General features: G+C 39.3%; 2 protein-coding genes across 7 annotated transcripts in view; one reads left to right on the top strand and one right to left on the bottom strand.

The window, feature by feature from the left end:
* tsc2 (TSC complex subunit 2) overlaps positions 1-8,775 on the bottom strand; it is an 86,722-nt gene extending 77,947 nt beyond the window's left edge. For 3 of the 5 annotated variants that reach the window (XM_022674509.2, XM_022674512.2, XM_022674513.2), the window contains exons 1-10: positions 8,256-8,413; positions 6,369-6,527; positions 6,186-6,272; positions 5,970-6,080; positions 3,650-3,797; positions 3,008-3,125; positions 2,606-2,654; positions 2,350-2,475; positions 849-922; positions 46-172 (exon numbers count right to left, since the gene is read on the bottom strand). In XM_022674509.2, the coding sequence (XP_022530230.2) occupies positions 46-172; positions 849-922; positions 2,350-2,475; positions 2,606-2,654; positions 3,008-3,125; positions 3,650-3,797; positions 5,970-6,080; positions 6,186-6,272; positions 6,369-6,503 (975 nt within the window). In that variant the 5' untranslated portion in view covers positions 6,504-6,527; positions 8,256-8,413. Of the gene's footprint in view, positions 1-45; positions 173-848; positions 923-2,349; positions 2,476-2,605; positions 2,655-3,007; positions 3,126-3,649; positions 3,798-5,969; positions 6,081-6,185; positions 6,273-6,368; positions 6,528-8,247; positions 8,414-8,691 lie in introns of those variants that run through there. The other 2 variants (XM_022674511.2, XM_022674510.2) reach the window with 2 other exon arrangements.
* nthl1 (nth-like DNA glycosylase 1) lies at positions 8,567-15,249 on the top strand. Of its 2 annotated transcripts, none has more exons than XM_022675015.2 (6): positions 8,567-8,963; positions 10,176-10,414; positions 11,053-11,223; positions 12,134-12,293; positions 13,221-13,326; positions 14,010-15,249. In XM_022675015.2, the coding sequence occupies exons 1-6, from the start codon at positions 8,660-8,662 to the stop codon at positions 14,449-14,451; spliced, it is 1,422 nt and encodes a 473-aa protein (XP_022530736.2). In that variant the 5' UTR covers positions 8,567-8,659; the 3' UTR covers positions 14,452-15,249. The 2 variants fall into 2 exon arrangements, with proteins under 2 accessions (XP_022530736.2, XP_049325155.1); XM_049469198.1 differs by having other exon boundaries at positions 8,568-8,963; positions 10,179-10,414.
* Positions 15,250-17,131: the final 1,882 nt, after the last annotated feature.

The raw sequence follows: 17,131 nt of genomic DNA, 5'->3' as shown, positions 1-17,131 counted from the left end.
AAAGCAGATAGTTACATGATACACAAAACACACACATTTACTCACCTTGTAGAAAGAGGGCAGCACCAGTGTGGGTGTGTTTTTGAGAGCGGGGAGTCTGTGAGCCCCCCACAGCGCCATGCCTACAAAAAACACCGCCCCTCTCAACAGAGCCGCATCTTCCATATAGGCCCTGAAAATAAGAACAAATTATAATAAAATTTATTTAATTATAAAATGGACCTTTTTAATACATTTTAATAGGATCCAATATGATCATTCAGGCATTACCCTGGCTTACCTGAAAACACTAGCGGTTAGCTGCTAATGCTAATGCTCCAGCCTTGGTGCTGGAGAAATTTGGGAATCTAAGCGCGATGTTAATAAACGGAAGCTGAAACGGTTTTCAGATGAGAAATCTGTGTAGATTGGCGAGACATTGTTTGACTTTAAAGGAAAGTCTTTTTTCATTACAATAGTTAGCAACCCCTCACCACTACCCAGCAGAGAGATCTGCTGACTAAGAAGTTCCTTATAGTGTCTCTTAAAATGCGCCTTATAATCCATGTATGAAAATAGACCAGAAAATAGATGTTTATTAATTGCATCTTATAGTGTGAAAAAATACAGAATTTGTAGAAAAAGCTAATATCTTGGGATTTTGACCGTGCTGTGATTGTTGGTGTCAGAAGTGAAGGTTTGAGTACTAACAAACACGAACATTTATTTAGAGGCCAACAGAGAACAGAAAAAAATTTTAAACAGACAAAAATACTACAGTAACTCAGATATTCACTCAGTGTAGTATGCAGGAATGTACAATATGGGCCCTTAATCTAATCTTAATCTAATCACACTCCTGTACGTACCTTTCCTCCATGATTCTGCACATGGTATAGATGGCACTGTGGCCCAGGTGTGTGCCCAGAACCTTCCGCATCAGCTACAAACACAGAAACAGGTTTTAACATTTACATTTAACACAAGTGTATATGAACATATAAATATCACAAGGCCCTATGATTTCCACAATACAAAAAACACGGATGGAATCATGGAATTGGGGAACAAAAGCAGAATTCAAATATAAAAAACAAAAAATACCCAAAAATAGATCATCTAAAAAACTGAGTAACATCATTCTGATATCAAAAATCGGCGATTAATTAATCTCAGAAAACAGTTAGCATTCAAGCTAACACACTTCAATCTTTATTGCTGAGTTTAGCTGTTCGATAGCATTGAGCCGCTAGCTACAATCCCATGTTCTGAGGTCAATAACTAAAGCCATGGAGTGAACTAAAGCCATAATCCACATATAATATCAAACCCCAGAACGTAATATTCTAACCAGCACAGTGTTGTCTTATCTGTTATCCAACATCAGTCATTAATTCAGCACGAAAAACAGTTAGCATTGCCAGTTAGCTGTTAGCATCCCCAGTTAACTGTTCAGCTAATCCACCATTTTGGGCTTCATAATAAAAGCCCAGATAATATACAGCTCTGGGGAAAAAATGAAGAGAGCACTTCAGTTTCTGAATCAGTTTCTCTGATTTTGCTATTTATAGGTTTATGTTTGAGTAAAATGAACATTGTTGTTTTATTCTAGTAACTACGAACATTTCTCCCAAATTCCAAATAAAAATATTATTAGAAATCAATATTTGGTGGAATAACCCTGGTTTTTGATCACAGTTTTCATGCATCTTGGCATCATGTTTTCCTCCACCAGTCTTACACACTGCTTTTGGATAACTTTATGCTGCTTTACTCCTGGTGCAAAAATTCAAGCAGTTCAGTTTGGTGGTTTGATGGTTTGTGATCATCCATCTTCCTCTTGATTATATTCCAGAGGTTTTCAAATAGGTAAAATCAAAGAAACTCATCATTTTTTTAAGTGGAATCTTATTTTTTTTTCCAGAGCTGTATAAGAAAAAAAGTTTACTACAATAGATGTACTTACTAAAATAACCATTCTACTTTGGACTAAGTAAATTCATCTCATTTGATGAATGCATCTCATTTTAAAGCAATTTAAAGCAGGAATTATATATTTTATATTTCATATTCAGCTTTATATTCATATTCATATTCATATTTATATTCAGCTTCTGATGTAAAAATGTCTTACAGTGTAGTTACTTATATCTATACAGTCCCACAGGGTTCTATTATAGGGCCATTTTTTAAAAAGTGGTTCCTTATTCAACCAAAATGGAATAAAACAAAAAAAAATTAGGCATCTTAATTTTTATTAAAGAGTGCAGAGCATTAAAACAGAGCTTTATTTCTGAACTATAATCACAGATTCCATCTCCAGCAGTTAGCATTTTCAATTAGCTGTTAGCATCTCCAGTTTCCACTCACCTTCCAGCAGGACTCGCAGAACTCCTTAACGTTAACTGTCCTGCAGAGAGTGACTATGAAGATGGCCAGAGAGTCGGAGGGCAGGCAGTTATAACAAACCACAGCATCTAAGACTTGTAGAGCCACCTACAGAACACAAACACAACACAGAACAACGGTTTAAGACAATGAAATGTGCGGTAAGGTACATTTTTAAGGATGTTTCTGTGACGCCCTGCATATTCTCTGCAGAAACACTGCAAATCATTCTCACTACCTCGATATCTGTGGAGGACGTGGTCCGATTACAGAGCCAGCAGATCTTCCTGCAAACACAGAACACAAAACATCACTTAAACACCAGATGTACTGAATTTTAATTCCACGTTAATTTCTCATAAAGCTTTAAAAAGGTCTCATTTCATTGTTTTTTTCATTCATTTTAATGTCTCTAGTTTGAATGAATGCAATGTGAGCTGTTTTTTGTGAGAAAAAAAAAAGTGCACCGGTGATTCGGTTTAACGCTGCTTTAGTCCTGTGGAGGAGTGGAGAGGACAATCGATATCTAACCCACTATTGTTAAAGTCAGTCCTCTATTGCTAAATGTACATCATTATCTGTAAGTCATTTTGGATCAAAGCGTCTGCCAAACACACTAATGTAATGTAACGCAACTTACTGGACCATCAGAGACACATTCTGGTCGAGGTAGCACGAGTTAAATTTGACCAGATTGACCAAGACTTGGAGAAAATCTGCAGTCAAACCCGTGTCCATCCACACCACCACAAACCGAGCTGAAGAAAAACACCAGAGTAATAATAGATTTAAGCAGCTGAAGTTCATTAATGATGCATCGACTATTTTTCTATAGTTGTCATATAATGTTGTTTTAATTAACTTAATATTGTTTTATAACAAAACTAATTTGTGTGGGTAGTAGGGGTGGGCGATATGGCTCTAAAATAATATATCACGATATTTCAGGGTATATTTGCGATAGCGATACAATTCATTAATTTCAGGAATATAGAATAATAGTATAACAATATAATCATAATGTGGCAAAATAAATAATATAGCATAAAATAATATAATGCAGCAAAAAATAAAAGAATATTTTCATGCATATAAACTGCAAACTAAAACAATTATACAATAAATACATCTAAAGCTTCACAGTAAATAATAGACTACTTTTAAGACAAACCATTCCTATTATCACGATATGGATTTTTAATATCATGATATTTCTGTTTCACGATATATAGTATACGATATAATATTGCCCACCCCTAGTGGGTAGATGCGTGTTTCTCACCTATCTCATCTTCCAGATACGTAACATCTTTCCCGTTCTCTGTGAGAGCCTTGAACACCCCGAGTCTCTCTGGTAAATCTTCATTACAGGGCTGATACTCCCAGATGATCTTAAAAAAGTACGCTCTCAATGGACCCAGCCTCTCCCCCTACAAACACACACACACTGATTACAGGTGCTGGTCAACGAATTAGAATAATTTGAAATAGTGCAATCATGAAATTCTTTGAATGCATTTTTTGTGCAGAAAGCAAATCAGGTGTTCACCGCACCTGTCCTACTCGTTAGACTAATCACAGAACTCGTTACCTGGAAAAAAATTTGCTCAGCTGAGCTTTCCAAAAGGCCCATTTAGGCCATTTAACTGTGACACTGTTGTTTTATTGAATTAGAATAATGGAGAAACCGTTTCATTGAATTAGAATAATTTTTATTATAATTACAATCATCACTTTCTCAGTATTTTGTGGCTGCCCCCTTGGCTTGTATGACTGCCTGAAGTCTCTGCAGCATCGATTTGACCAGCTTGTCGCAAGTTTCCGCACTCACAGCTTCCCAGGCAGTGGCGATGTTCTGCTTCAGTTGGTCCAGCGTAGTAGCAGTGTAGTAGTGTTCTTTGGCCCACTTCAGCCGTTTCTCCATTTGTTTCTTGTTCAGCATCGGTTTTACTGCTGGAACGCGAGATTTGAAGCCGAGTTCGCGCAGACGACGGTAAGTGGTTGATCTGGAGACGTCAGCGCCGGTCTGCTTGTTCCACAAGTCGGTGAGCTCGGAAGTGGACTTGAACCGGTTGCTGCCTGCGATCTTTCTCAGCTGCTTGTTGTCGCGAGCAGAAGTTTTTCGGACGCCGGAACAGTTGGTGCGCTTGCTGCAGTTTTTCTTGAGAGCTTTGCAGATGGAAGACTGGCTGATGCCGAGCTGCTCAGCAATTTTAGTTGTCGAAGGGCGAAGGGCTTGAATTTGAGCCACTATTCCGGTTGAGAGGTCGCGCTGCTTACCCATGATTGATTTTACAACTTAGAAATTCTACTCAACCCTGACTTTATACTGCACAGTGAACACTCTTCACAGAAAACAAAAATTCAAGCATTTATTCTAATTCAATGAAACGGTTTCTCCATTATTCTAATTCAATAAAACAACAGTGTCACAGTTAAATGGCCTAAATGGGTTTTTTGGAAAGCTCAGCTGAGCAAATTTTTTTCCAGGTAACGAGTTCTGTGATTAGTCTAACGAGTAGGACAGGTGCGGTGAACACCTGATTTGCTTTCTGCACAAAAAATGCATTCAAAGAATTTCATGATTGCACTATTTTAAATTATTCTAATTCGTTGACCAGCACCTGTATACTGGCCAGTTTATTGGAAACCCCTCTCTCTCTTATAGCTCCAGCTCTCTGGCCACTTTATTGGAAACCCCTCTCTCTCTTATAGCTCCAGCTCTCTGGCCAGTTTATTGGAAACCCCTCTCTCTCTTATAGCTCCAGCTCTCTGGCCACTTTATTGGAAACCCCTCTCTCTCTTATAGCTCCAGCTCTCTGGCCACTTTATTGGAAACCCCTCTCTCTCTTATAGCTCCAGCTCTCTGGCCACTTTATTGGAAACCCCTCTGTCTCTTATAGCTCCAGCTGTTTGGCCACTTTATTGGAAACCCCTCTCTCTCTTATAGCTCCAGCTCTCTGGCCACTTTATTGGAAACCCCTCTCTTCTAGCTCCAGCTCTCTGGCCACTTTATTGGAAACCCCTCTCTCTCTTATAGCTCCAGCTCTCTGGCAACTTTATTGGAAACCCCTCTCTCTCTTATAGCTCCACCTCACTGGCCACTTTATTGGAAACCTCTCTCTTATAGCTCCAGCTGTTTGGCCACTTTATTGGAAACTCCTCTCTCTCTTATAGCTCCACCTCACTGGCCACTTTATTGGAAACTCCTCTCTCTCTTATAGCTCCAGCTCTCTGGCCATTTTATTGGAAACCCCTCTCTCTCTCTTATAGCTCCAGCTCTCTGGCCACTTTATTGGAAACCTCTCTCTTATAGCTCCAGCTCTCTGGCCACTTTATTGGAAACCCCTCTCTCTCTCTTATAGCTCTAGCTTATTGGCCACTTTATTAGAAACCCCTCTCTCTCTCTTATAGCTCCAGCTCTCTGGCCACTTTATTGGAAACCCCTCTCTCTCTCTTATAGCTCCAGCTTATTGGCCACTTTATTAGAAACCCCTCTCTCTCTCTTATAGCTCCAGCTCTCTGGCCACTTTATTGGAAACCCCTCTCTCTCTCTTATAGCTCCAGCTCTCTGGCCACTTTATTGGAAACCCCTCTCTTACCTGTCCCTGTACTATAGCTCTGAGCAGCAGTAGCACAGCATGTCGAGCTTCAGGTGGTTGTTCTGGCTGCATCATGTCCTCCACCGCCTTCCATAAGGCCTCCACAGCATGCTAACACACACACACACACACACACACACACAGTAAACATGATGGAAATACAGTTTAAAACAGTAACACACACTGACCTCCAGTCCTGAGTAAAACCTCTCTCACCTCCTCAAACTTCTTGGCCTTGGCGAGGTCACACACATGATTGATGACCCTGATCCTGTTACTCAGCCCACACTCAGGAGCTAGCTCCTACACACATAAAGAAAGAGAGAAATTAAATATATAATAGCGGTTCTGAGACACATTAACAGTGTATTTAGCGTGCATTAGAGAAGCAGATCTGACCTTCAGGATGTCGTAGGTGATTATAAACTCTGAGGGTTTGCTCTCGGTCTGTTTACTGGGCAGACGAGACGGCCCGAGTCCAAACACCCCCTTCAGCTTATCCTTCAGAGACTCTTTACTGGGCTGCTTATGCATCGTCCCAGCCGAGAGAGAGACTCACTGAGAGAAAGAGAAAGAAAATACAAAATAGGTTATCCACCATGGTCATCATGACCATGCGGGGCAAACAGCATGAACATGACCATTAACATATAACTGAACAAGCTTTATCAAGTTTTAATACACTGGTTGACCAGGTATTACCAACCTTAATTAACATGCTAATAGAGACCAAGCTGGTTGACCAGTATAGCCATCAAGGACAACCTTTTTTACCAGCATGGCCATGAATCAATGATCAACATAAATGAGGCATTGAGGCTAACTTTGTTGACCAGTAAAGCAATAAAGACCAACCTTTTTTTTTTACCAGTATGGCAATATTGACCAACCTTTCTGACCAGCATAGCCATCAGTAGCAAGTTGTTTGACCAGCATGGCTATCAAGGCAAAGATGTTTGCCAGCATGGCTATCAAGATCAAGCTGGTTAACCAGCATAGCAACGTGGACCAACCTATTTGACCAGCATGGTCATATAGACCAACCGTTTTTTACCAGCATGGTCATCAAGATCAAGTTGGTTGACCAGCATGACAATATAAACCAAGCTCATGGTGACCATGACCGAGCAATTTACCCAGCATGACCATGCTAATCAACCAGTTTTACCAGAATGAATATGCTGGTCGGCCAGTATGGCCAACCTTGTTGAACAGCATGGCCAGCAAGACCAAACACTTTGACCAGCATGACAATATAAACCAATCTTATTGTGACCATGACCAAGCAAGTTACCCAGAATGACCAAGCTAATTAACCAACATTAGAAATATAGATCAACCTGGTTGAACAGCAAGGCCATCAATACCAAGTTATTAAACCAGCATGGCTTTCGAGGCCAAGTTGTTTGACCAGCATGGCCATATAGAACAACCTTTGTTTTTTTTTTTACCAGCATGGCCATATAGACCAAGCTCATGGTGACCATGACCAAGCAAGTTACCCAGCATGACTGGCATTCACAAGCTATTCACCCAGCCTTACCAGAATGAATATGCTGGTTGGCGAGTTTCATGATGGCCATCATGACGAAGTTGATGGCCATATCAAAACTAATAGGCCAACATGACGAAAATGCCCATTCTCAATGCAGCATTTTAAAGTTGCTACATAATGTTTTTTTATGTGATGGGAGTGAAGAAGAAGAAGAAATGGGTTTTTATAAAAATGTTAAATTATCTAGTTTATCATTTCAACATCACGCAAACAAAAAAAAAAGAAAAGTAAAATCTTCTCTCAATTTTCAGATTTCATATATCGTAACACAAATCTGATGGTATAATCCAAGTTGTTAAACGCAAAAATTTAAAAATTTAAAAATTCTGATTGTGAAGGGCAGAGAGATGTAAAAAACTAAAATGGGAAAAATGGATGAAAACTTATTTATTGTACAGTGCACTACATTAAAATAAATAAATAAATGAGTTTTTACATCCAATGTTTTGGCCTTTAGGCCCAAACAATCAGAAAAATTAAATTAATAACGTTACACAGAGCAAAGAAATCTCTAAAGCCTTAAATTTAGTCTCACAAACACAAACCAACACAAACACCCCTCCTAATCCATCTGACACCACTTTAATTTACAAAACAAAGGATCATATCGAGGAGAAAAGATGTCTGTTGTAAAATAGAGCCTAAAAATAAGCAAATAAACAAGAAGAAATTAGATAAACACGGATTCGTTTGCAGATGAGCTGCAGGAGATACAAAACTCACATTCTTACCGCAGTGTTTGGACCCCGGAATCGCCGTTATGATATCATGTATGTTTATCTAGAGCAGAAACCGACCGCTGGAGGTTAGTAATCGAGGAAATTTGATGCATTTATGCTTTTTTCGTGTCCTGCTCCACAGAGGCGAACCTGCCCCCCTAAAACCAGCCCCAGACGGAAATCATGTTTAATAAACCTGCATGCACTTCCTTAAAAAACAACGGTGCATCCGGGCCTACATGGGAAATGTAGTTTTTAAGCGAGCCTCTCTCCGTTCACTCCCATTCAGCGGGCAGCCGACAAAAACTACAAACGCTGTGTTACGCCGAGAACTGTTATGCAGCTCCTCCGAAGCTGCTGTAAAGTACCGTGTCACATGGCTCTGCGCTGACTTTAGCGATTATTCGCGTTAACTCATGTTTTATTCGTCTCGATTATCGATTCGTACCGTGCAGTACTGCTCCAGGATCAGAATGAGTTCTCCGTATTTTAGCAGCAGAAGCAAAACCAGCTCCTCCAGCGCAGATCCCAGATCTTCATCCCCTACAGCAGGAGGAGGAGGAGGAGGGGGGATCAGGAGACTGAAGTCCAGGATGGTTAAAGAGGTTAAAGAAGGAGTTAAAAAAGAAGAGGAGAAGAATATGGTGAAAGAAGAAAAAGAGGAATATGGAGTTTCTAATAACTCATCTCAGGGGTCTTTACTTCTCCACAGCTCCACAGGTGAGCTAGGTTAAGGGTTCTGTAAATTAATGTGGAAGTTAATATAATATAATTATAGTAGAATTCCTAATTAAAAATGAATTAAAAACTCAAATAACGACATAGTATCTCAAAATAATGACTTAGTATATCAAAGTAACGATTTACTATCGCAAAAAACGACATAACATTTTAAAACAATCACTTAGTATCTAAAAAAAAACAGCATAATATCTCAAAATAATCATTTAGCATCAAAAAACGACATAATATTCCAAAACAATCACTTAGTATCTCAAAATAATAACTTAGAATATCAAAAAACTACATAATATTCCAAAATAATCACTTAGTATCTCAAAAAACAACAAATATATCAAAACAATCACTTAGTATCTCAAAATAATAACTAAGTATCTCAAAAAAACTACACAATATTTCAAAATAATCACTTAGTATCTTAAAAAACTACGGAATATATCAAAATCATTTAGTATCTCAAAATATTCCCTTAATATCTTAAAAATGACATAATATTTCAAAACAATTACTTAGTATCTCAAAATAATCACTTAGTATCTCAAAATAATCACTAAGTATCTCAGAAATAATCACTTAGTATCTCAAAATAATCACTAAGTATCTCAGAAATAATCACTTAGTATCTCAAAATAATCACTAAGTATCTCAAAATAATCACTTAGTATCTCAAAATAATCACTAAGTATCTCAAAATAATCACTTAGTATCTCAAAATAATCACTTAGTATCTCAAAAAACAACAAAATATATCAAAATCATTTAGTATCTCGAAATAATTACTTATTATCTCACAAAAAACGACATAATATATTAAAATAATCACTTGGTATCTCAAAAATTATAATTATAAAAATTATAAAAAATAAAAATATATCATCAATTAGTGTCTCAAAATATTCACTTAGTATCTCAAAAAAACAACATAATATCTCAGAAGTATCACTTGGTAAAACACAAAATCTCTCAAAATATTCACTTAATATCTCAAAAAAGTTCATAATTTTTTCAAATAATCGCTTAGGATCTCAATAAAAGGACATAATATTTCACAATAATCGCATGTAAATGTCCAATATGTGAACTTGCTAGCAAAGCGTTAACATTGAAAGCAAAATGTTGGTGACAACATTTGAATACTTGAGGCCTACTTACTGTATTAAGATCTGTAATAAATATGTGTTTTATATTCAGCAGAAATGAAAGAAGAGCAAAGGGACGGTCCCACCTCTTTAAAATCACAGCGAACACAGAGGAGGGGCCACATAAAAGTGGAGTATGAGGAGGAGGGGCCTGGAATAAAGAAAAATAAATGGGAGCCACCCGATTGGAGGAGGCAGCTGTCCTTCATCAGGGAGATGAGGAGTGGGCGGGATGCACCTGTGGATTATATGGGGGCGGATAAATGCTATGACTCACAGGCTTCACCTGAGGTGATCACATACCACTCACTAGCATCACTGGACCTGCTGACCCCATGCTGTATTACCACATATTACTGACACATTGAGTTTCATATAGAGCTGGACAATATATCGATATTTTATTGTATCGTGATAATTTTGTTATCATATCTTTAATATGCATGTTAATGATATCATATCATCACTGCTTCAAAAACAGTAACCCAACTATACATTTCACTACAGAGAGTGTAAAAAAAAAAAATTGTGTAAAACTGTATGATGTGCAGCAAAAATGTAATATACAGTTCCCTCTAAAAGTAAAAAACATTTGGGTTTGACATATAAGATAAGACGAATATCAGACAAAAGATCAACATTTCAGCTGTTACCTAGTACACCAGCGACGACTTTCTTCTTCAGGACATTCCATACAGTTGTTCTTGCCATGGCCATTATTTGTGCAAAAGCTCTAATTGATTTTTTTATCTTCTCTCAGCTTCACAGTTGCTTGATTTTCACCCATATACATTCAGTTCTATTTATTGTTTGAATAATCACTGTATTAGAACACACCTGGGCAACAAAACACAATACTTTTCATTTTACTTTTCAAAATTCTACAGTAAACTAAATCTACCTGTCTCTTTTTTCTCGCTCTCTGTCAGGTGGTGCGCTACCAGGTGTTGGTATCTCTGATGTTGTCCAGTCAGACGAAGGACCAGGTGACGTCTGCAGCGATGACCCGTCTGCGCAAACATGGCCTCAGCATAGAATCCATACTCAGAACGGATGACGACAGGCTCGGCAAACTGATCTACCCTGTGGGCTTTTGGAAGGTAAGGGAACACACACACACACACTCACAAATATCCACTAACAGGAGGCCAAAATGTAACATGATGTACATGAATTTTAACGCCAAGCAATAAGCAATCCTACTGCCAAAGAAGCTAATTTGATACATAGCTTGGCTATTTTGGAAATTTAGGGTACCGTATTTTTTTTCACTATAAGGTGCACTTAAAATCCTTTAATTTTCCCAAAAATCGACAGAGTGCCTTATAATCCAGTGCTCCTTATGTATGAATTTTACCAGTCAGGTATTAAGGAGCAGTAAAGCCATGCCACTGAAGTTTTAGTAAAGTTTCTCCAGCACCAAGACTGGAGCAGTATTAGCATTAGCCACTGACCATGCTAAGTGCTAGCTCTTTTGCCATTCAGAGGTGAGTATATTGGACTGTAGTCTGCATGTTTACCATGTTAAAACAAGCTACGAACTGCTAATTAATATCGCACTGGCTTTCCTCAGTGTAGTGCTGTCGAGCAGCATTAGCCGCTAACCACTAGCGCCAGTGGTTAGCTGCTAATGCTCCAGGCTTAGGGCTGGAGAAATTGGGGAATCTAAGCTTACTGTAAATAAATGGAAGTGCTTTACTCACCCAAAGATTTACAGTTTTGTTTAACTTAACTTAGCTTTACTTAACTTAGTTAACTACTCCACCACCACCCAGCGGAGCAGCCTACTGAATTAGAAGGAAAACATGGCTACACCCCTGTTCCTTACTAGTGTCACACAATGTCCTTTATAATCCAGTGCACCTTGTAGTTCATAAAATACGGTAAATGGGACAGAATTTAATGAAATGCTTCATAAAATGTGTTCATTTAGTAGATCTTCAAAGATCATGGGTGCTCTTGAGCTGTGCGTTTTTATTTATTTCTTAATTTCTTTATATATTGACACAGACGAAGGTGAAGTACATTAAGAAAGCAACAGAGATGATCCAGCAGGAATTTGGTGGAGATATCCCAAACACAGTGGAGGGTCTGGTGCGTCTACCTGGTGTAGGCCCCAAGATGGCCCACCTCGCCATGGCCATCGCTTGGAACCAGGTCTCTGGCATCGGTAGGAAATTATAAAGCATTTCATTACTGTTTTAGATAAATGTTTAATAAATACTAATAAGTTACAATAAACTGTATCTATAGGCTATGTTCACATTACAAGCCATGTTGCTCAAATCCAATTTTTTGCTCAGATCAGATTTGTCTATCTTGATGGTTCACATTCACTGTAAATGTAAGTGATCTGTATCTGTGTGTAATGTGAACGAATCTGTCCCTGAAACGCCTCACATGCTGCACATTAATACCTGTATAAACGTCTCCTTCTTCACCAACAACAAAAAAAACATCATATTAGAGAGACGAGAGACTCGTAGCTTTATAAAGGGTTATAAATGGATGAGTTAGCAGCTCATATGTGGAGCATCCTTTGCTGGAGTGGAGCGTAAACAGCTGCTCTGAAGTTCATGCTCAGGTCCAGGAGGTGAAAAAAGGACAGGTGGTTTGCTTTTGCTGTTTTTTTGCAGCTACAGCTGCACAACTGCACCAAGAGATGCAGTGTGGGAACGAGAGAGAAGCACGAAGCACTAATGCTAATGCGTGAAAGCGTAAAAAAAACACTAATGTCTATGGATCGGATACGTATCTGATTTAGAACCATATATGAAAGTGACTCAAATCGGATTTGAAACAATCGGATTTGGCACGTTCACACAGCCATGAAAAAATCTGATCTGAGCCACATTGAGACACTTCAGCCTGGTAATGTGAACGTAGCCTTAATATGAAATTTAGCTGCAACTTTTGGGCTTCAAGCGTATTTTAGACCAAAAAAATTGAGGCCGAAGCCGTTCACAAAACTGAAGCCATGCAGTATATTTGGTATTATGTGTATATGCAGCGTTCAATGGTTTAATGTGATCCGAGGTTCATTTGTGTGTACAGTGTAACTATGATGGTACTATCTTGTGTTTATGTGTGTGTGTAGGAGTGGACACACATGTCCATCGTATCTCTAACAGACTGGGATGGACTCGCTCTAAAACCAAGAACCCAGAGGAGACCAGAAAGGCACTAGAGGACTGGTTACCAAGGCAAGAACTTTTATTTGAAATAATATGCATCCAAATTGGTGTTTTAGAGACACTTAAAGGAGAACTCCAGTGTAAAATGGACTTTTGTTGTAGTAAAACATGATAAAAAGTTCTTATCTTTGATGAATAGCACACCTCTGTTCTCCCACAGCGTACCAAGATCCAGAAATTTTAACAGTTTATCCAAACACCCTTCAGACTGGGTGATACGGGGCATAATCTACCCCAATAAATCGCTTTTTCCACCATTATCCAGCTCAAAGTAGCTCCACACCTCTTTACTAGAATCTGGAGAGCCCTGACATTTAAAACTAGGCATTATTAACTTAAAAAGTGCACAAGAGCTTATTAAAAACAATGTCTGTCATTATCAGTACAGTATTTTTTTTTTTTTTAATAAGCTTCTTGTGCAGTTTTAAAGTTATTAATGCCTTGTTTTAAAGCGATTTATCAGGGAAAATTATGCCCTGTGTCCCCCAGTCTGAAGGGTGTTTGTTGGACAAACTGTTAAAATTTCTGGATGTCTGAACGCTGTGGGAGAACGGAGGTGAGCTATTCATCAAAGGTAAAAACTTTTTATCATGTTTTACTACAGCAAAAGTACATTTTACACCAGAGTTCTCCTTTAAATAATGTAGTCCATTGACTCTGTTCTGACAAAAAATTAATCTCTCCCACTGTAGAGATCTTTGGCAGGAGATCAACTTACTTTTGGTTGGCTTTGGGCAGCAGGTGTGCCTACCTGTCGGACCATTATGCTCCACCTGTCTAAACCAGCACTCCTGTCCCTCCGCCCACCTCACCTCCCCCAAAAAAAGACCCAAACCTGGCTCTTCACACTTACCTGAGAATCCCAAGATTAAACCGGAGAATTCAAGCAGACAGATCAAGGAAGAACCCGTCAATGTTCCTCTTGGATCATCCCGATCCCAAAGAAGAGGCTTCAAGGACGACATGGAAGCACCTGTACAGAGAAAAGAACTTAAAGAGGAACTGATAGAGGAAGAAGAAGGGAATAGTAAAAGGAAGACAAGAGGAAGAGCAGTTAAAGAAGTTAAAGAAGAGGAGAAAGTTGAACCTGTATCTTCCTGTCCTAGACTAAGAAGAAGAGCACATAATCGCTAATTATTTACTAATCAAATCATCTACTACAGTTTTTATTCTATGAAAATAAAAAAAAGTTTGATCAGCCATAACATTAAAAACCCACATTGAACATAAACTACTCAAATCCACTGAAAGCATGGACTCCACAAGATTCTTCCAGTCCTGTAAGTTATTAGGTGGGAATTCCATGAGCATCAATGATCCAAGGAGTTGTCCTCCCTTGAAATGGAGCACCTTTGGTAACTTCTAACTATAGCATAAAAGCAACACTCTACAAGACCTGCCTGATGTTTTGGAGATATTTTGACTCATCTAGTCATTATAAGTTGGCCTTTGGTCCGAGCAGCTTAGATTTTTATGCTTGCTTTGTTTGCTTGCTATCTGAAATATACAGGGGTTGGAGAATGAAACTGAAACACCTGTCATTTTAGTTTGGGAGGTTTCATGGCTAAATTGGAGCAGCCTGGTGTTCAATCTTCATTAATTGCACATTGCACCAGTAAAAGCAGAGTGTGAAGGTTCAATTAGCAGGGTAAGAGCACAGTTCTGCTCTAAATATTGCAATGCACACAACATTATGGGTGACATACCAGAGTTCAAAAGAGGACAAATTGTTGGTGCACGTCTTGCTGCCGCATCTGTGACCAAGACAGCAAGTCTTTGTGATGTATCAAGAACCACGGTATCCAGGGTAATGTCAGCGTACCACCAAGAAGGACCAACCACATCCAACAGGATTAACTGTGGACGCTGTAAGAGGAAGCTGTCTGAAAGGGATGTTCGGGTGCTAACCCGGATTGCATCCAAAAAACATAAAACCACGGCTGATCAAATCACGACAGAATTCAATGTTCACCTCAACTCTCCTGTTTCCACCAGAACTGTCCGTCACCACAATCAATTATTGTGCTCTAAAACCAAGTGTTTCAGTTTCATTGTCCAACCCCTGTAGATCCCTGCTCCTAGCAGGTCCTACTGTATGGAGATGATGGATGTTATTACTTCACCTTAGGGCTGCAACGATTTGTCGATATAATCTAAATCTAAATCTAATCTAAATTTGTCAACTAGCAATTGGGAGATGGGTAAATGGCTCACTCACTAAGGCATATCAGTATTCTCCACATTTCAACAACATACATACATTTAAATGCTTTTTAAATCTCATGTTTAGCTGTTTTTCTATCGTTTTTAGGGATGGAGGACATGGCAGAAATAATCGTTGACTTATCAACTAAACGAAAAAATAATCATAAGATTAGTCAAATGCCAAAATAATCATTAGTTGCAGCCCTACTTCACCTCTCAGTGGGTTTAATTTCATGGCTGATATATGGCAGCATTTATTCAGATTTAGGGTTTGCAACCTTAGTGTGTATATTTCATGTTTGTACAGTTTGGTTACTTTTATAAATGCATTAAATGTATTAAGATGGTGTGTGTTTGGGTTTGTATACACTGAAGCAGGCCATGATAATGATGTCAACTTGAAAAATGTTCAGATTACACTAGAGGGCAGTATATCCATAGTAAAGAAGGTTTAAAGCACATACACTACTCACAAAAAGTTAAGGATATTTGGCTTTCAGGTGAAATTTATGGAAAATGTGAAAAGTTCACACTACAGTGATATCATATCATAAAGGATGCGCTGGTGATTTTCTCAAATCAAACAATTTATTGAAACAAAAGTTAACAACAATGGTGGGTAAACCCCATTAAAAAAATTAAATGTCTCAATAACTTGTCATGTGCCCGTGAGCATCAATTACAGCTTGACAATGACGTCTCATGCTGTTCACAAGTCAACTTATTGTCTGCTGAGGCATGGCATCCCACTATTCTTGAAGGGCAGCCCTCAGGTCATTGAGGTTCTGGGGTGCAGAATTTCGGGCCTCTACAAGGCGACTCAGCTGATCCCACAGGTTTTCAATAGGATTCAGGTCTGGAGAAAGTGCAGGCCATTCCATTTGAGGTACACCAGTCTCCAACAGCCGTTCCCTGATGATGCGACCTCGATGAGCTGGAGCGTTGTCGTCCATGAAGATGAAATCAGGCCTGTGTTGTTCATGTAGGGGCACAATCACTGGATTAATGATGTTATTCAGGTAGTACGGGCTTGTCACTGTACCATTCACAAAGTGTAGGGCAGTTCTGTACCGACTGGACACACCTGCCCACACTGTAACACCGCCACCTCCAAAAGCTCGTCTGGTAACAACAGTGGCTGATGCATAGCGCTCTCCTTGACGTCTCCAACATCGTTGCCGGCCATCGTTTCTGCTCAACGTGAATCGACTTTCATCAGAGAATAGCACTGAGGCCCACTGGTCCCTCGTCCAGCGTAAATGCTCCCTTGCCCATGCAAGACGATGATGCCTGTGCCTGGTGGTGTGGTCAGGTACCCTTGCAGGTCGTCTAGCACGCAGACCATGCTGATGTAAACGGTTTCGAATGGTCTGACGTGACACTTGAGTGCCTCTCACCTCCCTTAAACGTGCCTGGAGTTGAGAGGCATTCATCATCCGGTTTCTCAGGGCATTGTTCACAATGTAGCGGTCATCAGCCTGGGATGTGGCCAAAGGACGTCCACTTCTACGCCTTTCTGTGACTCTTCCAGTCTCTCTGTATCTCTGTTGCAACCTGCTGATGACACTCTGTGACACTCTAAGCTCAGTGGCCACTTCGGTCTGAGAAC

Source organism: Astyanax mexicanus, chromosome 21, assembly GCF_023375975.1.
Source record: "Astyanax mexicanus isolate ESR-SI-001 chromosome 21, AstMex3_surface, whole genome shotgun sequence".
NCBI classification, from domain to species: Eukaryota; Metazoa; Chordata; class Actinopteri; order Characiformes; family Acestrorhamphidae; genus Astyanax; species Astyanax mexicanus.
Note: the sequence above shows the minus strand (reverse complement) of the source record. Positions and strands in the feature narration are given on the sequence as shown.